Source organism: Fringilla coelebs (assembly GCF_963513975.1).
Source record: "Fringilla coelebs genome assembly, chromosome: 3".
Taxonomy (NCBI): domain Eukaryota; kingdom Metazoa; phylum Chordata; class Aves; order Passeriformes; family Fringillidae; genus Fringilla; species Fringilla coelebs.
Window position 1 is genome coordinate 85,138,515 of NC_140030.1, and position 25,039 is coordinate 85,163,553.

Below are 25,039 nucleotides of genomic sequence, written 5' to 3' on the forward strand. Positions count from 1 at the left end.
GTTTGCATCTCATTTGAACCATATTTTTTTGTGGAATGTAACCTTTCTTCTTGAAGTTTCCCAATCCCTTTTTAGACCAAATCATGCCATGTCTCTTCTACACTAGTCATTTCCAGTAAAATTTGTTCAGCACATATAACTTTTCGTAACTACTTGATAGTTTTTGGAATTACACTAGAACAGTGAATTAAATCAGCAGCTAAGAAGTCACAGTGTTTATTTCCATAAAAGAATAAGTATCTCAGAATATTACACTAAAGAATGGAATGCATTTCAAAGCACAGTAATTTCTCTCTCATTGTAGTCTCACTTCATTCACAGCTGAAACACTGTCCAGTAAGTTAATGTCTGTAACTCAGAACATTTCTATTATTGTAAAGAAAGAGATAATACTACCAATACTGTTAAGCTTTAAGAAAACAGTGCATAGATTTTGATGGTTTTTCTCTTCATCTAGCAAATCATCACAGCTTTTTCATTTCATCTATGTTCCATGTAAAGCACAGAACTTTTCTTTAACAGAGAAATCCCATCCTTCCAAAGTACAAATACTTCTTCAGCAAAAGTTTTTAAAATGCTATTTGCTTGTGCATGGCTTCACTCAATTCTTTCAGCTCATATAATCATGGCTTAAAATATGTGCAGCATTCCTAGTATCAGCCTTGGTATTCTAGTTCTTAACTAGCTGATCCTTCTTTTTCCAAGTAATTGCCCACATGTGAAGCTACAACAATGTAGATGTACACCACAGAGTGCTCTCAGACCATCTCTGCCTAAAAAACCTTAACTTCATCTGTTATATTTATTTTTCTCTCTGTGCAAAAATGCTGCTATCAGTGCCCTTCATAAAGCTGTGTAAGTGTAAAGAAAACCTGTGCATGACATATTTTTACTTTGGAGTGTAATGTAGGTCTGCTCGGCTCATCAAGACGGGGAGGAAGAGTGACAGTAACAAGATTGATTTTTATGTACACATATAGAGAATCTTGCACAAAGAAAAAAAGGTGAATAAAAATTCTGGGTTTATATTATTTAGGTTTGGAGTAGGTAAAGCATCTACTGTGCATTCAGAGAAATAACAGCGTGACATCCAAGTTAGTGAACCAGAATCAATATTATCTCTGAGTGCTGATACGCCTTGTCCTTGCTCTCCTTCATCCTTACCATTCAGCATATCATGCCATTAACTATGATACATATGAACAGTATTTGAATAATTTGCAAGCAAATTAAATGAGGACTCTTCAATAACCTTGCTTTGCAGTACTAGAACCTGCTGTCACTAAAGATTATAATTTGCTTTGGTATTCTATAATCTTGTGCACAAAAAATCTAAACCTGAAATGAGGCAGAGCAGTGCAACAGCTCAGCATTCCTGTGGGTATAGATGCACCGTCAACATCATGTGCACATAATCCACCCACCTACCCTTTTTCATTCCGAGAGTGCCTGTTTCCTCACACAGTTATTACTCCCACATGAGTTTGTCCTTCCTCTTCCAGCTTCAATCATAACGTTAGCTGATTTCTGGACAGACTAAAAACAACAGCTGCTTCCCTCTGGGCATTAAATACCATTTAGTATGTTTTTTTTCCCTTTAGGAAAAAACGAAATCTAATAGTGGTAAAAATAACCCAAAACAGTCAGACATTTATAGGAGTGAAATGGAAATCTTTACTACTCTTAAAGACTTCTAACACACAGCACATTCTTGCACATAGGAAACTTTCTTTGGTGGGGAAATTCTGAATGAGTGTATCAGTTTAATTACACTGAAAATAGAAGTTGTAGCTCCCCAACTCACTCTTTGATTAATGTAGTAGCAGTTGGGTCTTTTTTGTTATTTAAGGCTTTACAGATTGTTCAGATGTAGAGTAGTTCTTACTGTCAGAGTACTTTGACACAGAATGTTTGCAGTAATAGTGTAAAACCACCTTGTCCCTAGCAGCACCCTAGAAAAAAACAAACCCTCCTGCTAGCCCTGATAAGGGGAGAATTTTTTATTTCAGAAGTTTTGTCTTTGCTTCTCACCATGCAGCTCTAGTTTAATTGACAATAAATCAAACTAATTTTCTCTGACTTCAATCTCTTTCACTTGGTAGTTAAGCCATGTCTCCATCTTTATCTCAACACACAACCCTTTCCTTCCTACTTCTCCCTGCTATTCTTTTGAGGAAGGGATGTGAGGAAGCTGCTGGATAGTCAGCTGAGGTTGACTCACCACACTGTGCTAGGCACAATCACTCACATTTTTGCAATGAGAAATTTTCTTTACTATTTTGAAATAAAATCTTAGGCTTCAGCATTAAATTTCCTTCACTGTTGTCTTCAGTAATACCAAAAGGATCTACAGTTCTTGTTAGAGACCCTAACTCTGAAAATAATACAGTACAAAAACACATGCAGTCACACAGCACTTTTTTTCCCAAGAAAAGAAACCTTTTTTTTTTAGCTAGCAAAATATACACTTTGAAAGTTCTTAATGTTGGACTAGAAAGGCAAAAATGTACTTTGTGTCAGTGCTGGCCCACTTTCCACTTCTCCTACGCTGGTTACAGAGTTCTCATTATTTCCTGACCTCTCAGTTACTTTTTTCCAGTTTCACTCATGTTGGTTTTTTGTATTTGTCTTTTAAAGTCCAGTCATTGGGTACATTCCCCAGCCATATGTAAACAATCCTGAATAGTTCATTCAAACAAATCCAGGCATGTCTACATGTTCAAAATCTATACAATTTCTCTGCTTTTTTATGGTGTATTTATGCAATAACTTGCAAAAAAAATTGCCCCTCAATGGTTGCACCAAAGCCCTCGGCTCCCTTATTTGTGCCTTTTCAGAGTTTAGTGTCATAATGCAGCAAACAGTGCCACTAAAATTACCCTGACTTAGAAACACTTCCCTCTTTTTTTCCTTTTTATGTCCCAAGTTTCAGAAAAAGACAATTTTCATCCTCATTAAAATTCATCCTCTTACTTCTAGGAAGTCATTGTGAAAAGTAAGCATAATGACAAATTTAAGATGTATTGTTTTCATAAAAAATAAAAAAAATTCCTGTACCGCTATTAAATAGAAAAGGAGACAGAATCCAGGACTACGTGGTATACTAGTAAAGAGACATGCTGGTCACAATGTCTCATTTCTTATATTATAGTTATTCCACACTTGAAATCCACCTTACATCTAGACATGGCTTTCCTTAATCTTTTTGTGCAAGCAATACATCTACAAAAGCCTACCAAGAAAATCCTACCACAGATTAATTTTTACAGCCTTAATTTCCTGATGTCTTTGAAATGCTAGCGTAATTGAGAAGGGGTTGGAGTATTGTGTGTACCTTTCACTGCAAAACACTAATATTTCCAAAGTCAAAGTATTTATGACATAAAAGTTACAGCCAGATGCTGCTGTCACTATCTCAAAATATAATCAGACTGCATGAAATGGATTATTATGGCCTCTGTGGTTTTTAGCTTTATACTATTAAGAGTAACTTAGAAATAATGGAAACTGATATTGATGGGATCTGTTTTTGATTGTGCACAACAAGGCAGCCAGGAACGTTTAAGGAAACCAAAACAACAATAAAAGTAAATTAAAGATCTATTGCAGGCCGCAGATGACTCTTATTTATTGTACCACATTTTAAGTAAAAATTTGGCAGGTTAGTAAACTTAGCATCTTTAATGATCCTTTGAGTATGACTTCCATGATGAAACAGACTTACTTGAAAAAAATGTTTTAGGCTGTTAAAATGTATAAGGTAGTGTAATTGAATTGATTAAGCTGAACGGGATACAAAATTTGAATACTTCTTATGAGGTGCTTACAGGTAGATACATTTACAAATATGTTCTGAACAAAGCTAGACAGGACAAAAGGATGAATAAAATCTAATATTTGTATTAGCCAGAGTGCTAATTTTCACATGCTGCAGAGTGTTACACAGAAAGTATTGAAGAAAGGAATTTACAGTATGATCACTTTTAAGCCTCAGACATCAGTGTATAAAAACCATCCACAAAGTAGTTACATCTGTATAATCTGCATCAATCAGGACATAGATAACTATACATGGAAACAACAGGGATAGAATTTCTTACTTATACAATAGAACTAGAGTAAAAACTGAATGAAAATACTATTTTCCCCTTTTGCTACCAAAATAAAAAGAGAGTAAGGAAATTAATTTTTAACTTGAAAATGCTTCACTTGTAGTTACAATTATATACCAAAACAAGACCAAAATACGCTTTGTGCGATTTTTCTTAGAACTTTGGAGACATTTCTAGCTTGATTCTTAAAGGACATTTGCAGCATTCATGTGGTCCACAACCTATTACAATTTCCTACAGGAGGCACGTAAGCATTGTCAAGCTCAGTGCAGGGCTACTGATTTGTTACATGGCTGCTTGCTTTGTTTAAGGCATCAGTTTGGTTTTTTAGTTTACATATACTGTTGATGTATCACTCATGTTTCCCAGATATACTTCATTGTTTCAATGTTAACACTGAAGAACTTAACCAAAAGCAAGTTTTAAACAGATGTTTCTAATTGCAGCTAAATCCATACTGTACTGCACTATAGCTATCAGAAGTTTTGCCTAACTTTCTGAGGAAAAACACACAGCAATTCAGTCCAAACTAAGACTTTCTTCTAGGTTTTGCAGCAATCCACGGAAACAGAGTCCTGAGAGATGATGTCTACATTGCATTGTTACATTATTCCTGAGAGATTTGAATCTCAAGGGACTTTGAGATCACACAAGTCTTGTCCTAGCATGACACTGCAAGTGGAACTTTCAGGATTGGCCTGTGTCTCACTGCATCTTTTACTGTCTCCCATGCCCTCCAAACATTTGTTCTCCCTCAGGAAAAAGATGCATTTAGGGTGGCTGCTAGGCTCCTCTCTTCAAGCAGCACAGCTGCAACCCTAGATACTGAGAAAGATGTGCTTGTGTGTAGCTGCTTATTGCTGGTGTTCACTGTTCCTGCTCTAAAATTAATTTCAACTTTCATAAAAGAAAGAAGCTTGGCAGTCGGGCCTGACTTTTGGCTACACCTTATTTAGGTTAAGGAATTTCTTGGGTATAAACAGATGAGCAAATCTAAGAGACAGAAGGAATGCACGACGACACGGACTTCAAGATGGTAGCAGAGGAAAAAGAGTCCTCTGTGGTATGTTTCACTTGTTTTTCCAAGTTTGCCACAGTAAAAAGCCTACTTGGCAGGAGTTAAGTGAGTTTATATGGACACTGCAGAAACCCATAGCTGAGAGGTAGATACTGAAATTCTTCTTGCATGGGTCAATCTATGAATGCCTATGCACAGGTTCTGTACTGACATTTATGTTTTGGCCAGCCTGACAGAGGCAAATTAACCTACTGAAAGAAGACAGGTGAATTCTAGTGTCATGTCTTACAGAAATAACCAAGTGTTCAGAAAACTCCTGCAGGAAGGCTCAGCACCTGATGTGTCTGCTTCTGGATCTATTCCAAACATCATTTGTGCTGTGGTTTGAAAACACTTTGCCAACATGGCTGAGGCTTTCTGCATACCTGACATAATTTAAATATACTGCATAATACCTCTGAGGGACTTGTGGTGAACCTAAAGGTGACTGGGAGGGGAATCTGGCAAGAATTGTCATTCATGACCACAGAGAATATAATCATGGCTATGGTGTAAGTAGAGAGCACTTGGCAGCTGTCTTGTGAGATATTTGTCTTTTCCCAGAAGTCAGCTGCTATTCTAGGACATGAAATGATGATAATGACTTCATTGTCCATGTCTATTTTGGTGCCATCCAAAGAAGGAGGAGATAGAAAATAAGAGCAAGATCTACACCACTTGCCCTGGATGCCAGATTACTTTTCAATCTGGCCCCTCACAGTCTGCATCTGAAAGGTTGAAGAGACATGGCTCACCTGAACATGCAAAATGGAGGACATGGACCTGATCTCTAAGCACTTCAGGGACAGAAAAAACTGTTTAACATCTGACAAATCCTGGACAGCCTCCAGAATTGGAGTCAATTGGAGTGATTTGGAATCAAGAGAACTCCAAACATATCAAAGAGTGCTAAGAGGATCAAATAAGACCTGCCTTGGGGTTGAATATATCTATGGGTAATTTTTGCCATTGAACAATCCGAAATTGCATACCAATCATATACTGTTGGAACCTCAGAAGAAATAAAGATGAAACTCCCCAGCAAACTGAGGCACTCCTCAAAATAGCTCTAATTAATCTGTACAAAGTGCAGAGGGGTAGTCTTTTATTGGAAGTCATATAAATTTATGGATAAATACAATCAATAACCCATAGATATGAATTTTTCAAATTATGGTTTTGGATCATTTTATTCCAAAATAAAATTTAAAATCCCATGCTAATACCTTCTCTTTTTTGGTAAATTTTAGATAGCCTGTCAAATAAAGAAGGGAACTGGTTTTTAGATTATGCTATTTGAAATAATGAAAACTTGTAGATAAAATTATTACTGCTATCATCAGCTTATAGTTTACCTTATTGGAAGTCTTAGCAATGCATTGACTTTTTTCTTTTACAAACTAGAATCTCCTCCCATATATTTGAATTCTGGGATTTCATCAGCTGAAGGTAAATTGAAGTTAAAATGTACTCACTTATTTTATTTCTCACTTCATTTAATTTCTCTCCAAGACATTTAGCTTCATCAAACCTGTCAATGCAAGCATAATGATACAGGATTATTCTAAAGAACAAATAGTTCCAGAAGCTTATCACAATAAAATACAGAATTTCTCAGTATTAGTTTTTAATTTATGTCATTTGTAAGTAGAACTAACTGGACACAATTTTCCATTAAGAGAGATTATCTGGTCTAAGAGAAATTATCTAGAAGAGTCTTGATCTAGAAAAAGAAACTGAAGAAATCCACAAATTGTACTTCAGTCTAACTCAAAAAATATCAAAACGGAATAAACAAATATGGCTTCTCCCTACAAAGGTGGGATGTGAAAAATTTCCCCTTCTCAATTAGTTAATTTCTTCGTAAGACTGGAACAAGTTAGAATTTCAAGTTCCTATTTGGGTATCTGCTCACAAACATATGCTTTCAAGGCTGAATTGCACAAGGCTAAATGGCTGAAGCTGGAGGGTTCCTGGACACTTACTCTTTCTTACATAAAAAAGGTGGAAGCCATTGAAGCTTCTGTTAGACTTTAGAAAAGCTTTTTCTACAGGGGTTAACTTAAAGCCCCAAGCAGGCATTAAGGATTGCATAAATATCAAAGGAAAGAAGCCCTGAAGTACCTCTCTCCTTCTTTCCCTCAGGTCCTATAGTAATTTCATCAATTACTTATTAATTCCTGAGACAAATCTCATGTTGGCTGTTGACTCTGATTCATGTTCACAGAGAGATTTATCTGGAAAACTTGAAGCCAGGTATTTATCCAGCCTTTATTCACAGGTTACTGCCAATAGCTGAATAGGTTGTGTATCTGTTGTTCAAACACCATCGTTTATAAACCAGCACAATGACATAAACTGAAATTTGGCATGAATTTATGACATTTCAACAGATTCCATCTGTGACTATGAATCCTTGTCAAACAAAATAAGTCAGGTAAATACACAAGACTTGACTCTAATATTGAATGGGACAAAGCCATTTTCAATACTTTAATTTAAAAAAGGGTGACATTATCTAGCATTAAGGTGCTATGCATAGTGATGACTGAACAATTATATTGTTAGCTGAAAAAACTTCATGTATATCTTACATGGAAACCACTCAACAGAAAAGGCTGAAATTGCCAAATCATGGCTTCTATTACCTACAAGATAAATACTCCATAATGAAACCCCAGAGCGAATTTAGCCACTAATTTTAGTGGAAAAAGCATTTTTGGCAAAGATTTCACTCTTTGAATGCAAATGCCAGTAATTAAAATATAAACATCTTGGAAAACAAATCTCTAACTCATCATGTAAACTAAGACAAACTCAGAGCCTGTCTAATGAGAGAGACATTCAGTGAATTAAATGAGTATTCACTTGTTTTTAATTATTAGAAATTACAACAACAAGTGACCCAAGTGAAACTCATCCTTTCCATGAAACTTGCCCATAGGTGCTGAAAAAACAAGTTAATTGTTAACCAGCTAAAAACCAGAAAGCTGGGAAAGAAGAAAATGAGAAAAACAATGGAGAACAACAAAAAGGAAATTAGATTTACATCTCATCTATAAGCTCAGTAGAATTTTACTACTGGAAATATTGTCTAAGATGGGATTTAGAAGCTTTGTGCAGTATGCATTGCATTGGAGAGGCACAACTGGAAAGATTTCTTGGTAGCATATTTCACCAGAAAATGGGATGCATTTTTCTCCTCTTCAGAGAAACAATCCTAAGAGAACATGACTGCATTAAGAAATAGGATATTATTAACTTCTCTGGAAGTCAGGTATGGAAAGTTCAAATTGCAGAAATCTGATCCTGTCTGGGCATCAACACAGGGTGGTTTCTTTTAAGCTAGGAAGCAGTTGTTAAGTATGGAAGAAAAATGAAAAAGAATTGCTGCAAAGCTGTAGAAGATCACATTTTCTATCTTAAAAGGCACTTTCCATAGGCAACTTAAAGGCATATTGAATCAATTTTGTTTCACTTGAATTATCTTTGACTATATCAGTTTTCCCACTTTTTAAATCCAAAGACATTACTGAGTTACAGTTTAAGCTACTGCACCTGTGAAGAGCTTTGAAGTAGTAGGTGAAAAACTTTATTCAAAACCAGTTTTTTCCTTATCTATCTATATATATTTAACTAAACAAATGCTTTTCAGTATTTAATTAGTTGACTGCCTTTGATCATTTTTACACCAGTAGTTACAGATAAAAATACTCCTACATTTTATAGGTATGGCTATGTATAGTCACATCTATGTGAATAATTTCACAGGCAACAGTTGTGACCTTCACAGTGAAACTTCCAAGGCTCACTGACAGTTCACCATTCAATTCCTATAAGAATGATATAATGCACACTTGATGTCTTACTGAGATGTGCCAGAGGCTCCTGAGGCAGTAGGAGCCAACAGGGGAACACCAACGAAGTACTTCAAAGGAATTAAGGCGTGATCTTCTAAGACGGAGTGGCCAACAGCTGAGGTGCCTTTATACCAATGCATGCTGCATGGGGAACAGACAGAAGAAGCTGGAAGTCACCACACTGGTAGAAAACTGTGATCTAGTTGCCATTACTGAAACTTGGCAGGGCAAATCCCATAACTTGAGTTTGCTTTCCAGTGGCTAGAGATTGTCTGAAGAGACAAGTCAGGAGAAAGGGTGCTCACTAAACCAAGAGGCAGACTGAGTGTGAAGAGCTGTCTCTGAACAATACTTATCTGAGCAGGCTGATAGCTGATGGGTAGGAATCAGAGACTGAGGCAACAAAGGGACCTGAGTGGTTGGCATCTACTACAGGATGCCTGATCAAGGGGAGCCTATTTATGAGGCCTTCATGCTTCAGCTGATGGAGGCATTGTGTTTACTGGCGTTTGTCCACCTGGAAGACTTGAAACAAGTCAGCATTTGGTGAAAAAGTAGCATGGCAAGTAGTAGGCAATCAAAGAGACTCCTGGACTGCATGGAAGATAACTTCTTAAGCAGGGTAATAGACAGCCTTATCAGAGGCATACGATACTGGACCTGTTGGTCACCAAAGTAATGAGCTAATTGGAGACATCAAGATTGGAGGCAGCCTGGACTGCTGTGGTCATGCATTGGTGGAGTTCAGTCTGGAGGGATATGGGTCAAGGGAAGAATGAAGTTAAGCTCTGAGCTTTAGGAAAACAAACTTCCAGCTCTTCAAGGAGTTCGTCAGTAAGATCCCCTGGAAAACTGCCTTCAGAGACAAAGGTATAGAACAAAGCTAGTAGGTTTTTGAGAATGTTTTCCATGAACTGCAAAAACTCAAAACCCCCAGGAGCAAAAAATCAAGCAAGGAAGGCAAGAGACCAGCATGACTGAGTTGAGATCTGCAAATCAATCTAAAGTAAAGCAAGCAGGAAATGCACAGGCAGTAGAAACACAGGTGGAAGAGTAGGAAGAGGATGTACCTAGGAAGACTATAGTGATGCTGCCTGTGTAGGGATTGGGCCAGAATGGTTTTGGAATGGTATTTTCTGATTTAGGAGTCCCACTGAAAAAAAACCACACTTCCACTTGATCCCTGTATAATTGGAAGCACAAAGGGCAAAGGCTATCATTTGAGATAAGAACAATTTACTGGAAACAGCGATGAAATAAGAAAATGAATAATATCAGCAACAATATTCATAACAAAAGTGTGCAAAAGAGAAAGTTTGGAGCTTGACCCAACCACAGCCATGCCACCCAAAGTGCTCCCTTCAGTTGGGACGAGTGTTACTCCACCATTCCCTCTGCCACACTTCCCCCAAGGGAAAAGGAATGCTCTTTTCTGAAATGAGAGAGGGTTAGGGTTAGATTGTCCTTTTCTTCTGCCCCTGGCCATGACATAGCATGGTATTGAATAACAATAGGGTCTTGGCTACACCCAGATGGCTCCAGGCCCTGGTCCCTCATAGCTACTACAAAAAATTAACAGTGTCCTTAGTCAAAATGAGTTACACTCTCATCACCTGAGCTAGGACCAAAGCCCCTTTGCAGTGAGTGAGCCAACAAGTGAACTACTAGACTCCCTGCACTTACCACACACAGTTAGACAACATTTCCTTACTGGCTCAACCCCGAGTTTCCCATAGCAGAGACTCAGACGTTTGGGTCTTTAAAATAATTTAATCATGATGCAACAGCAGGATAACAGCTTAAGCTGGTGCCTCTGAGGAGGGACTCTGAACAAAGGAAACCCTGGATTTTTATACCCTCACAGTCTAAAAGCATGAAAGTCTCTGTCCTTCATCTGGACACATGGGCTCCTACATGCCTCTATGTGTCTGTCCACCTGGCTGGAACCACCAGGTCCCTATGTCCTTTGTTATGTGAAGGGTGAGTGCCAGTTCAAGGCCTCTTGCCTTGGGCTCCCACCAACCAGAGCTCGAAGCGCAGCAGCACACCAAGCTACCAGCACTCAATGTGTTCAACACCACTGTGCCCAGTTCTGGAGTACAGGAAAGACACAGACCTGTTCAAGTGGCCCCAAAAATCATCAGAGGGCTGGAATGCCTCTCTTAGGAAGACAGATTGAGAGAGCTGGAGTTGTTCAGCCTGGAGAAGAGAAGGCTCCAGGATGACCTTACTACAGCATTTCAATATTTAAATGGAGATTGTAAGAAAGATGGGGACAAATGTTTTAGCAGGGGCTGTTGTGATAGGACAAGGTGTAGTGCTTTAGAGTAGATTTAGACTAGGTCTAAGAGAGAAATATTTTACAATGAGAGTGCTAAAACACTGGAACAGATTGTTCAGAGAAGTGGTGGATGCCCCATCCCTGGAAACATTCAAAGTCAATCTTGCTTTGCTCTGAGCAAGCTGAGCTAGTTGAAGATATCCCTGCTTATTGCAGCAGGGTTTGACTAGATGTCTGTTAAATATTCCTTCCAACTCAGCCTATTCTCTGACTCTATGATAACTAGCAAACCAAGAAAATCTACCCAAAGTACCCAAAGGAAAAAATATGATGGCTAAAAATAAATAATTTGTGAACCAAACACTTTTTGTGGTATGACAGAAGTGGTTATGCAACTATAAACAAAATTATTAACAAGAGAAGCCTACATATAAAGGGAAGCTATGGTAACCTTTAAACATGTGGTGTCCACACTCCTCTTCCTGTGCAATTTGAACACTGGCTGGGTAACAGAGCTTTTGTGTAACTAGTAGTTGAGAGGCTGCATTCCAAATTACAGACTGGATTTGATACAAATCCATTCTAATGAACTCGGTAAACTTGGAGCTAAGCATCTTTGCTAAAAATGACTGCAAATGGCAGGGGAAACTGCCTGTTTCAAAGTATCAAAATTCACATCAGCACTGATTTCAGCAATCAGCTGATGCCTATTAGAGAGGGGTTACACAAGGCATTAGTATGAATCTTTGTCCATTAAGGAAAGCAAATCTGTCATAGAACTTAGTAGATTCTGCTCATCTCTATTACATACTCTGAAACCAGGAGGAAATACTGGTTTGCATCATAGTAATAACAGAGAAAAAATATGGAAGAATTGTGACTGACTAGAGGAAGGGCAGAGCATGGCTCAGAACCATACTGCTCTCATTATCATGCTGTTAACTATTAAATGTTCTATTGAATAGCAACACCAGAAATGACTGCAGTGTAATCATTTATGCAGTGATGAGGCAGTGCTGTGGCATGAGCTGATAAATTGATCAGAAGAAAGGCATTCCTAGATATCCAGTTTACATGGATAAATTCTTACATGCATCTAATACCTTAGCAATTTGCCTTCCAGTGGCTGAGGTATAGATCTGATAAAAAGTTAATCAGTTCAGAAAAGTGATAAATAGCAAGAACTTGAGTAAGTCATAAAGATGTGGAGATAATTTCTTGCCTCAATTTTACTGAAATAAATTACTATAAGACTTGGTGTGCCTGAAAAAAATGTCTTCCATGCCTGTGAAGCAGAAAATTGTGTTAAAGAAAACAGAAGAAAGCAGAAGAAACCTGGAGAAGGAGAAAACCTCAGGATAAAAAAAACTCCACAAAAACCAAACCACAACATCCCACAATCAAACAAACACCTCTCTGAACCAAACAGAAGAAAACAAATAAAATACCCCCAAGCAACTCTTAGGGAAAATGTTTGCTACAAATATAGATTGAGAGATTCACTTTTGGCATCTGCAGTCTCAAAGCCATGCATTTCTTTTGCAGAACTAGGAGGGTTAACACTTGAAAAGCTGACAATGAAGCAGTACTGTTATCAAACCAACATAGACAAGTGTTGGTGGTTTAATTCGTGATGTTTAAAATCTGTATGAAAATCCATGTTTTCAATGTTTTGCCATTATCACTATTTTCACCTGACATATGAAGTGTTTTGCCAACACAAAAACAAATGTGGATGATGAAAGTATTATTTCTGTTTGTGAATGCCAAACTGGCAGAAAGAAGCTAAAATCACTTGGCAAGCAGGTTAGGGACACCAGACATGCATATGTTAAACATCTCCTAGCTTACTATCCAATCCAGTGCTGAAGTCAGTAAAGCATTTTTGACAATGGAAATGGCAGTAATTGATTCAATCCCATGGATTTTACTTCCCCTAGGTAATTCTTGATCATGAATGTCATTGCCACGTTGCTTCAACATGGCTGTGAAGATGAATAAAAGCAGTGGAAATACGCACTAAGATTCCTCATGCTATTTTCATTTCTATCCAGACTACTCTTCTATCACCACTCAGTGCCTTCTGAATATGAAATGCCTTAAGTAACAAAAGATGAAGGGTCTGTAACGAGTCCTCAGCAGAAGCCTGGGATGTCTGGTGTAAAATTATGTGTTCCTGTCCAGACTGCTAATGAACTCTCAGATGTCTTCCCCCAGCTGTATTTTCCTATGACACCCACCTCTGCTTCAGAAGCTGTTTATTGTCCTCAATGGTTATACTGTCGGCATGGTCCTGCTTGAAAATTTCAAAAGCTTCCTGACATCCAAGTGACATCTTTCCTCCTGCCCCAAGGTAAAAGAAAAGATAAATTCTTCAGAGTCATCAAAAGATAGAGATTTTGCACTTATTTAAATCCTTTTTAGATAAATGCAGCAAGTCAGCCTAGGGGTCTTAAAGCAAAGAGAAGATGAAGTTTGATTTTCCACTGACTGGAAAGCATTTTTGGAAAAAGATTTCTATTATTTGAAAAATTACTTATATTTCACATCACTTCTCTAAAGTCTCAATGCTTGAGGTATATAACTCCTCAAGATAATTTTAAATGTTCATAAGTAAAACTGAACTTCAAAAACTTAAAATATGTGAAGTATTCTTAAGTGCGTGCCAGAGGTATTTTCACAACAGCACAATGCAGTTTGCTTCTGTATTTCTTCCATCTGTTTCACATTGGGCCCTAAGTATACATCGAATATTTTCAATATTCTTGGAAGAAAAAAAAAATTAGGCTTCTTTAATAATGCATTAGCAAATACTTTTCCATACCCTTTTAGGTAAAGCAAGAATTCTACATACACAAATGGTTGGTGCCTTTTTACATTTATAATATAGTACTTGTTTCCTTTTGTGTGCCAGAATGTCAAGACTTATTTGGCATTCAAATATTTTAAAATCACTAGAGAAAAATATTAGTCTGTATTATTTGCAGTTCTTACTGCTGGATGATCTATATATCCAAGTAAGATACATTGTATCTGTATTATTATTAACAAAAACATTCAAAGACTTAAGGAGAATGAGAGCTTATGCCAGCATCTGTGTTATCACCAGTACGTATGGTCAATAAATAAGCAAGAAGAAAGGCCGAGACTTGCACTTAAACTACAGGAATGAAGACTGTTCAGGAGTAGAAAGGAGGAGGACTCTAACACTCAAACTTTGTGAAGAATACAAAATAGCTCCATCTTTAATTCAACCTCCAGGTTGCAACTTAAACCTCAAAAATTATATTCCTTAAATTGGAATTTGATTCTCTTTTGATTTTCCCCCTCGAGTGTTTTTGTCCTACCCAGAAGTCTGCCTACCTCCCTCACAGCTATCCAAGACCCCCAAATCCATTCTGAACAAGACCTGTAAAACTCCCTAGGATTTCTGCTGTGCAAGAGTTTTCTCTATGTTTAATGTCAATGGACCAGCATTACCAGCAACATATGCGAATATACCACTTCTTTTCCAGGCTACCTGCTTTGTAACTTTGGTGTAAGGTTTTTCTCCTTTTCCATTTCTTCTGCTTTCTTTAACACATTTTTCTTATTTCATGGGCATGAAATACCTTGTTTTTGGGATCAGCATCACTATGTCTTATACTCATTTATATCAGTGAAGCTGAGGCAAGAAATAGGCAAAACATGCCAAAACAGGCTGGGATGAGCAATACTGGGATGTTACCCCTTACTGGTCCATAAGCTGAATTTTAAAGTAATTCTAAATATATTCTGGTGCACCTCATCATATGTATATCAGGTTAAGTTCCCATTGACTGCAGCAGGATTTCTGTGGTACAAGATACAGTTTACAGAGAAGGCTGGTAACAAAAAGTAGGACTCAGGGTTTAATGATCAGTAAAAGTGTAAAAAGATTTCTTTAAAATGCAGAAAAAAAATTACCCTTTTTCTGTCAAAAGAATCAGGACATCTGTTACTAATTCAAAAATTTTGAGTTGAAAATAGAACCAAGGGAATGTCTGAATAGCAAAGAATGCAGAAATGCTCCACCCTTTCTGTATATGAAAATCAAAGAAAGATAGAGTGCACTATTTACTGCTGTGTGATCCAAAAGAGCAGGAGAATTCATGAAAATTTTTTTTCTGTCACATGACCTGAGAGTGTAATGAGAGTGTAATGTTTGTCTTTCATGCTTGCCTTGTAGAAAAACAGGCAGCTTTGTGAGCAGAATTTTACAGTACATTCATCTCATCTCTAGCACTAATTTTAATATGCAGCCTGAATTGACCTCCTAGAATTGCTTTTGTTGCAGAAAAAGCTTGTATTAAGTGCAGAAAGCCTGGAAAATTTTAATGATCAAGCCTAAGATAAACAATGACACGCCCTTACTCATACATAACCCTGCAATGTAAAGTATTTAACTTCTGGCCATGTGTTGCCTTTGACAGTACAAATAAAAACAGTAAAGTAAGTTAAGAAAACAAAACTATTACAGTGATTATTGCTACTGCCTGGCAGAAATGCATCAAACAAAATTACAGGTAACCTGATAATAATTTTCCAGCACTAGCTTGAAAAGGCATCAAATTTGTACAGCCAAACAAAGCACAAGAAAATAGATCCCCAGAACACTTTGGAAGGGGAAATTTTCTGGTTTATGCTGTTAATTTTAAGAAAATACAGAAACATATGAAGTAGTAAACAAACCCTTTCTGAAAATAGGATAAATGGAACACAACTTAGAAAGGACTATTGAAATTGTATTTCAGTATAATATGAGCATACATCAGCTACAGAATAATGTTGCAGCCTATGTGTAAGGGCAGCAACATTTGTGGAGAAAATAAGGGAAGACAACAATGTTAATAACAGTAAAAGACTGCAAGAGATGATGAAAGCTTGATGGAGTAGTTGTGTTTTCATTCTGCTCAGTAGTGAAGCTTATTTCTTTTCCATAGTTGATGTGGTATCTTCAATCATGATGTTTACATTTCCTTAAATACTCTGTAATTTCATAAAATTGCCTCACCTTCTTTCAAATGACCTCCAAGTGCCATGGTGCATTAACATTATTGGCATGCTGTTTCTCCTGGGCATAATTCTAACAAATAAGCTCTATGCTATTTTAAACCAAGGTGTTATTGGATTTGTTTTTCTCTAGCTTTGAAATTGAAATCTATGTATAGCAATACCTACATTATATAAACAAAAACAGAATTAAGAGAAGAAACCAATGATAAAGACAAAGTTTTGGCAGGACAGTGGAATAGTTGAGCTAAAACTTATAGAGAAAACAATTTATTTCAATCAAAGAACCAAAAAAATCCTCCTCTCCTTCTTAATTACCATGGCATAATGTTTCAAAATAAATATTTGAAAATTCTTATCTAAGGAAGAACTATCATATCCTGCAGGATGAGAACCAGGAAACACATGTCATCAAGTCATTACAATGTGACCTGGAATAGTCATTACCATAAAAATAATTCAGAACACTGGAAAAAGCATAAAATTTTCTTTCAACCACATTTATGAAACCCCAGTTGACAGGATTGCATAAAAAAGAGATAAAGTTTGTATCAACCTAATTTTAATGATACCTTTCCTGTTAGACTGTGTAACTTGGCTTGAATACTAAAACACGAAATGCCCAACTCACACAATGAGAAATTTGCAGCAAAGCCATCATCATTTATAGCAAATTCACATAGCTGAAATTTCTGGTAAAATTCAGGTTCAATCCACATCATGAATTTGTGTGTTAAGGAATGTTCTCAAAGAAGGTTTGATTTCAGTCTGTTCTCTGACCCAGTGAACTCTCTCAACTTTCATATTAAGCAAAAAAATTTGGTCCAATAAGCTCCTCTGCTGAAACATGCAAATTACATCTGTCCCACTGAATTTGCCTAAATCAGCAGGGCGGCAGTGATGTCTCCTAAGCTCTGAACTAGAGCAAGATCTGACATGACCAAGAAATAGAAAGGTTGCTGTGGTATTGATAATGGCCTAAACTCTCAAAACCAGTAATTATTCAAAATGCAGTTAGCAAAAACATAATAAGGCCTTTGGATGCTGCTGATTACTCTTTAAGGTGAGAAAAGACAAAAGTGATTTAAGGACTCAGTTGTATGCCTATAGGAGGTAGAAGCCTGCATATCAGTCAAGACTCTGGCAGACATTGTGCCTGCAATTCTATCACTCACTAATTTAGAGATTTTAAGCATTTATTCTATGCTGTTACATACACAAATGCTATGCACAGACATACTAAATACCAAATGATAATTTTAAAGAAACTTTAATTTTAAAGGAACATGTAGGGTAGGTGTGTGATGCCCCATTGTGGCGCTGGGTCTTTAACTGCCAATAAAGAAATTATTTGGTTGAATGCTATTTTTAAATTAAATAGTATGGACTGGAATTATTCAAGGACTACACTGAGTAGGTAGGAGCATGCAAGGGGATAAACCTAGACCTTATTTTGTTTTTTAAAATTGTCAAACACAGTTGCCTATTTACATGACCATACTGATTTTTAAATGTATCTAACACCAGCAGATCCTATTGCAGCATGTATTAGTGGTCAAAATTTATAAATATTGGATATTTTTAAAGTGCTTATTTTAGTGCTTTTTTCTTTTTTTTTTTTTTACCCATACAAATTTCAAGACTGCTCAATCTGGAAAAGGCATTTCCAGTCTTGAGTCTGACCACCTTCTGGTTTTTTGTTTGTTTGTTGTAAAAGGGTTATTCCTCAGAGCGAGAAGATGTGCATGAAGTTTAATGCATGAAACCTACAGGAAAAATTTACATTGCTCTTCAGTTAGGTCTGGGAAAATCTGTCAAACAATAGCATGAAATTGACATCATCTCTGAAAGCAGAACCGCAGTGTCTCCTCACAACACCACCCTATAACCAGATTTTGGTCCTGGTATGAGAGCTCTGAGGAGGTTTCAGCAGCCCTGATGCCAGAGGCTGCTGGTTTAACCCACAAAAAAATTGGAAACAACTCTCCAGAAGAGAAGTATTAAGACTGCAAGTTGATATGTTCTGAGGGAGGAACATTAAGACTGTTGACAAAAGCAAACTCTTGGGAATAACTGTTCAGACAATGTATTCTGATGAGAAAGGCATCTGTCCACATACCTGCCCATGTATCTGTTTTGCAGAACTTCATTTTCAGAGTAAAAGACTTGGTCATTCCATTTTCTTTCCATTTTTACTAAGTGGCCTGTTAGACAGGAGTTGGCAACCCTTCCACTGAAATCAATAGAAACAAGGAGTCCTCTTGGCTCAAGAAAAACTCTCATTCAAGTGAGGGTAGTCTGAAGAATTTCAGGATACCAACTAGCATCAATTATGAGTCTTGATGCTTATGAGGATTGTCAGCCTGTTTGGGCTATTATGTATTTCCACATATTATCAAATGGGAACAAAGGAACTGCAAAAACTTTCAAATGAAACCAAAGACAAATTATTTGGTAAGTCTTTGCTACAGAACTAAGGTATTAAAGGTCATGTAAGCATGATTAATTGCATCTTTACCAAGATCCATCAAGATGTCATAGCCATCTGTTCAGAATGGAAAAAGATGTAACTGAGCTTGCAATAACGAGTCAATAAAGAATAAATACTTACAAATAGGCAAGCAAATGGCAAAAGGATATACAACAAATACTTCCCCACTGCAATGCTCAGCTAAATTTCTCATGAAAAGCATGTGTATTACACATGTCTATCTTCACTAAACTACAATTCAAAAATGGGAAAGACATAAAACAAGGTTGCTCACAGAACTCCTGCAGTGTTAAACAGTTTCTGGGGAAGTTAAAAGGCTTGAAGGAAAACCAGAATATTCAGATGCAATGAACTAAATAAAACTAAAACAGGCACAAATTAATTTCTCTGGGTCTGAAGTTTGTTTATTTACAGGGGAAGAGGAGGGTAAAATTAACAATTTATTGAAATCCTGAAAATGATGAACAGCAAAGAACAATCTTGTACAGGAGCATGATGGACACAAATCAAAGACAAACAATATTTCTAATGCAATTAATATAACTAAGAATGGGATTACTTAAAGTTTATTAAAATAAGACAGAAAAATCCTAGATATTTCATATAATGTCAATTCTGTAAAAGTCAATTTTTATGAAGTTCCACTGAAATGCTTCCAAAGAATGCAGCAACTAACTAGCTACAAGGATGTCATGAGTAGACTACTACATTAATTAATATTCCTCTGCAGGAGTAGTAAGGAAAATATTGAACTGTATTTCAAAACCAAGGGTTAAATGAAGTACAATCTTCATTTTAATGAAGAGGAAATTGATATTTTAAGATTGTCTAAGACCACAGAACAACAACAAAACTCAAAATGGGACATGATAGCTGAATTTAATCATGTCAAATTTCTTCAGTTTCATTACTTGAAGAAATCTCAAGTGGAAGTGCAGGTATGTTTTTAACACCTCTACTTTTGCAACAAAAGCCACTTTTACTGCCTAATGAAAGTCAGAAATGTGGTTTTAGGCTCCTTACTGAAATGTGGTGAGTCTGACATCAGGTTGAATCTTAGACTGATATCTATGTGTAAAGATTGAAACTATTGAATTATCACTCCCTCATTTTCCTCTTCTGGAAAATTAGTATACCAGTTTGCCTCCCTGTCAAATGTTGCAAAGCACAATTTTAGAGAATTGCAGGATAAAAGGAAACTGTTAATAGCAACTAAATTTGGTCATGACCTCCACCTGATAGAGCACATATTTTCCTAAATGTCGGACTCAGTTAACAGAATCATTTTGGTCTGATCGTGTTTTTTGTTTTTTACGGATTTCTCAGATATAATTTGTTATATTTCTCAGATATAATTTTTAGTATAGTTTCTCTGATTACATGACATGGAATCAAGATACTCTAGAATATCTGCACTAGCATTGATGATTTACAGCGTGCCTACTTTTCTCTTGCCTAGTTATGTTAGTGTATTCTCTTCAAAAAGCCAGTGGGCACCAGTGTTTTCAATGCCAAAGTTGGAGCAGAGAAACGAGAAAGCAGTTTAAGGCTATTTGGCAGAAACAAAATGTTTACGTATCTCAGCAGCAGGGAATAAAATAGTCATGTTCTGACACAAATATTATTGGAGAATTATTTTGCATTTCACGTATGACACCCTGTATGTATGACACCCTGTATGTATATCTTTTTCAAAAGAAAAAAATACCCATCTGCTCTTTGCAATCATTTACTTTTTTAAAGCTGCCTGTGAGATCATATTTGATTGTAGAATACACACACATATTGAAAGTCCTTAATTAGTAGGTACAAAGGGAAAGCATGAAATGAAGCATGGTAGGCTTGGCAGAATCTCAGTGGGTGGATACGAAGGAAAATATGAAGTCAAACCCACAAGAACTTTAGGAGACCCACCCAATGGTGCTGCCACTTCTAAATAAATAAGATGCATTTCTGCATATGACAGAATCACAAATTTCAGATAACTTCTCATAAAACAGGATATATATGTCATATTGCATTGTGCATTTTACATCAAACACCAGATTTAACAAAGAAACTGTACATTTCCCTTGCTTTTAGGAATCTAAATATGTTCCCTTCAATGGTTGATGCAGTTGTAAAAGTTTTACTAAATACAAGAAAGGGTCTATATTTATGCACTTGTGTCAACTGAAATTAGATTTGGTTTAAAATCGAATTTAGACCACTGAACTTAAGATGAGGATTTCAATTAAGATTGAGTAATAGCAAATTAAATTAGTTTTTACGTGCTTCATGTACTTGACATGCTGTAGCAGCAACATTTGCCACTTGTTTTAGACCTGAAAAAAGGTTTTTAGGCTCAGAAACCTTTCTATCATTTTCAACCAGACCAACATATTTATAAAAAAAATTGATTTGTCTCAACATTTGCTCAATTTACATGTTTTATGCTGTTTTGAGTGATAGATATGGTATGTAAATTCTCCTTTTCAATATATATCTCTCAATTTTAGAAGAATTACTCTGAGCGGTGAATAAGAATATTTTAAGAGTTCTACAAAATGACAACCTACATCAGTGGAGTCATGACAGCTTGGACCAAATGCAAGTGAAGTTTTTTGTTAGGGACATCTGTAGACATCTGCATGTATTTTTGGTGTCTGGAGAATAATTTCTATCACTAGGCTTGCCAGTAACACCATAAACCACAAAAGAGGCACATTTCATTTTCAGAACACTTTAGGAGAGGGAAAAGAACTTGTTATAAACATCAATCTGGTTTTGGAAACTTACTGTACTTTTAATTTCATATTACATTTTAGCTTTTTCTTTATTAAGATACTGAGGTTTTCTGAAGTGGAAGCCTCTACATACTACCTCTTAGGTAGAAAAGGAAAAAAATCCTCTGAAGTGAATACACCATTAGGTAGTACCATCTTGGGGCTATCTTTTTCTTTTACTATTTCATGCTATAAACTACAGAAGTGCGGGGGCCACTCCATGCGAATTTTTTTTTTTCTCTGCCAGTAGGAACACCAGCACTGAATGGGGTATGCGGAGGTAGAGAGCTCAGAGAAGAAACCATGAGATAAACTTCCTGGTAAAGCTATTTATTTTTGCCAGGCAACAATCTAAATTAACTAATTTTAAAATTTACTATCTGTTTCTATTCAAAATGAACAGCTTTATCACTTCCATCACTTAGATCTTTTGGAAGCTGAACATCAGCAATTAAGAAATGAGTAAAATTCATTTGTAAAATGAAAATTTGATTATTGCCCTGTCAAAGTTTTATTTGGGTTCATCTCTGAGAATGAACACAGAAGCCTGTTATGTAACAATGTTCAGACTTGAAAAAACAATAGCATGACAATATAGCATTAGACATGTTATACCTCAGCAATGATCACAATAAATTTCAAGCACTCACCTACTGAAGAAGCATTTTATCGCTCTCTGAGGGAATCCTGTAACTGCTACATTACAGACTGCATCAATGCATATTAACTGTACTTTAAGTATACACACAAAACAGAACCTTCAGTAGTTTCAACTAATCTCAGAACTGAGGTCTTCTAGGCACGTGACAAGCTCCAGAAGTCCAGCAGAGTTAAAATGGGAATCCTGTGCCCATAAATCAGCAGACATTTAGAGAACACTTGTATAACTTGCATGTTCCTAAACACCTACCCTGAGAAAAGTTGTTGAATTTGGTCTGGAATTAAGGACATTGTGCCTCTTGTGTCACACAAGGAGCACATTTAAGTAACACGAAGAGAAATTAGTGAATGTAAGAAAGCAGAATGAAACAGAGCAGTTATTGCCAGTCCAGCCACATTCATCTATTCAATTTTTTTATCTATAGTGGTTTTGAAATAACAGACAAAGCAGAAAAGGAGGATATTAGCAATGGGGCCTGAAAAAGCAAACTGGCTAATTTTTCTCCTGAACTTTCACTTCTGCTTTTCAAATTTTATCATACTGTTTTTTACAAAACTCTCAGCTATCTTTAGGCAAGGCTTCTAATTATTTTAGACTTTCCTCAGCTGTTAAAGTCTTTTTACTGCTTTTAAGACCTCTTTTGACTGCATTTCATTTTGGATGGGAAAAAAAAAATCTATATTGAAGGATGGAATTGTAAAGGAAACATTAAATCTTTGTAGACTGTAGAAAAAAGAAAAAACTATCCTGAATGCCATATATATTCTTTTTTTAAAATCAGTTTTGCAAAGCTCATGAAGTAAGCGCACTTGCTTTCAGAATTAGTGATAACACAGTCTAGAAGGCTGAGCAAATTGAATTAAACCTGTAATGTACATTTTCAATAAAACATTTTAAGCAGAGGCATTTATCAAAACAATTTATTAAAACTGCAAATTAGAGCTATATTTCAGTTAGCTTTACTAAAATCCTACTACTCACTAAAAATGGGATAAAGTAAAACAAACAGCTCAGAGTTTAAATCCATTTTTTCTTACAATTATGACAAATAGCATGTACATCACATTTTTATGAGCAAAATTATGCAACACATCAGTAGTATTCCCTTTCAATATTCTAAGAATAAAACCTTCAGATTCCATAAGCAAGAATATAAATATTAACTTGAACATTCTTAATACATAATACTAAATATACTGAAGTTCACATGGGTCTGAGTTATAGCCATTAGCAATCATTTGAAAAAAGAGAAATCCTGCTTCTACGGAAGTATTTATGAATTAATCAAAATGGAAACACAGTAGCTGTCCTTGTTACAAAAATATATATAAACAGCTGATCAAATTTTTAGGATATCAAATTGCATCTACAGCAAGACCTTTTGAAATGCAACTGAAAACTGTTAAAAGGAAAGTTTATATTCATTCTGTAGAGAAAAGCAAAAGAATGAGGTATCTTCCTTCTGTTTTTATCAAAAATATTTTGTCTGCCAAGACTAAAACCATTGCCTGTTTCCAGTGCCTCTGGATATTCATGTTGATTTTATGTGAGCTGTACAGTTTATATAGAATCACAGAATCAGCTAGGTTGGAAAAGACCTTTGAGATCACCAAGTCCAATCTGTGACCTAACATTACCTTATCACCTTATATGTACTGATGTTATGCTGTTTAACTGTTCCATTCTTGTACTGGGCTACACAAAGTGTAATATGTAAAGAAATGGTTTATAGACAACAAGGAGAACTTCTATACATGTACAAGTGGCATAAGGAAGGCCAGGGAAAACGTGGGTCCCCTGCTGAATGAGGTGGGGGACCTAGTTACTAAGGACATGGAAAAGGCAGTGCTTCTGAATGCCTTCTTCACTTTAGTCATTACTAGCACAACCAGCCTTCTGTTATCCCTGGTCCCAGCAGAAAACTCTGTATGAGAGAAACTCCATTCAAATGTTTCTTTTGCTATTCTTCTAATACAGCCCAAGCTTAAGAAATTCTAAGAGAAATCTATGATTTTCTTTACTTAGTAGCTTACAGACAACTTTGAAAAGTTTCATTTAAATAAAAATGTATTCACACTCTACTAATATATCAACTGTTGCAGAGAAAAATTCATGTATAATGCTTTTATCAACAAACATATAACTGACAACAAACTCAGCTGGACAGGCCCTTGTGAGGTGACCTTTTTTTCTGGTTATAAATCAATAAGTCATTAATTATTGCAACTGAATATCTGCTTTCATGCTTCTAAATTCCTAATGTCACAACAGAGTTCCTATCCTCTGATTGCATCCACTGGGATCCCTCTTCAGTTACTGCCATACTTTAGGTATGACAATACTTCTGCTCTGGCAATCTCACCACAAAGGAGGTTAAAAATGGTCATTGTAAAACCACACAGCAACTGTAGAAGGTTAAGTATGTGGATGTATTTTTTCTTAGAGGGGATATATACTTAAGTGAATACTCAAAATGTGTAACTTGCTATTTGAGTGCAGCTCAAAAGAAACACCACCTAAAGGCACATTTGAGTGAAGGAAGATGGAAGGAAGTTGGCCAAAGTGTTATCAGGGTCAGTGAAAGTTAGTATTACAGTACCTAATTGTATGTATCAGCTAAAAGCCTCTAAAACCTTGCATGCAGTAAATCTGGGATTTATGTATGACAAAATGATAAAAGCAATAACCTCCCTTCATATATGAAGACTAAAAGTAGTAAGTGGTAATAAGTGTCTTTAGTTTAGATGGCTTGAAGGAATTAAAAAAAAAGCTTGAGAAATT

General features: G+C 36.3%; 1 protein-coding gene across 1 annotated transcript in view; it reads right to left on the minus strand.

The window, feature by feature from the left end:
- KIF6 (kinesin family member 6) overlaps positions 1–25,039 on the minus strand; it is a gene marked incomplete at both ends in the record, with an annotated part of 150,300 nt that overhangs the window by 42,161 nt on the left and 83,100 nt on the right. The window contains 2 exons of the mRNA XM_084203576.1: positions 6,645–6,700; positions 13,551–13,653. Of these exons, the coding sequence (XP_084059702.1) occupies positions 6,645–6,700; positions 13,551–13,653 (159 nt within the window). The remainder of the gene's footprint in view (positions 1–6,644; positions 6,701–13,550; positions 13,654–25,039) is intronic.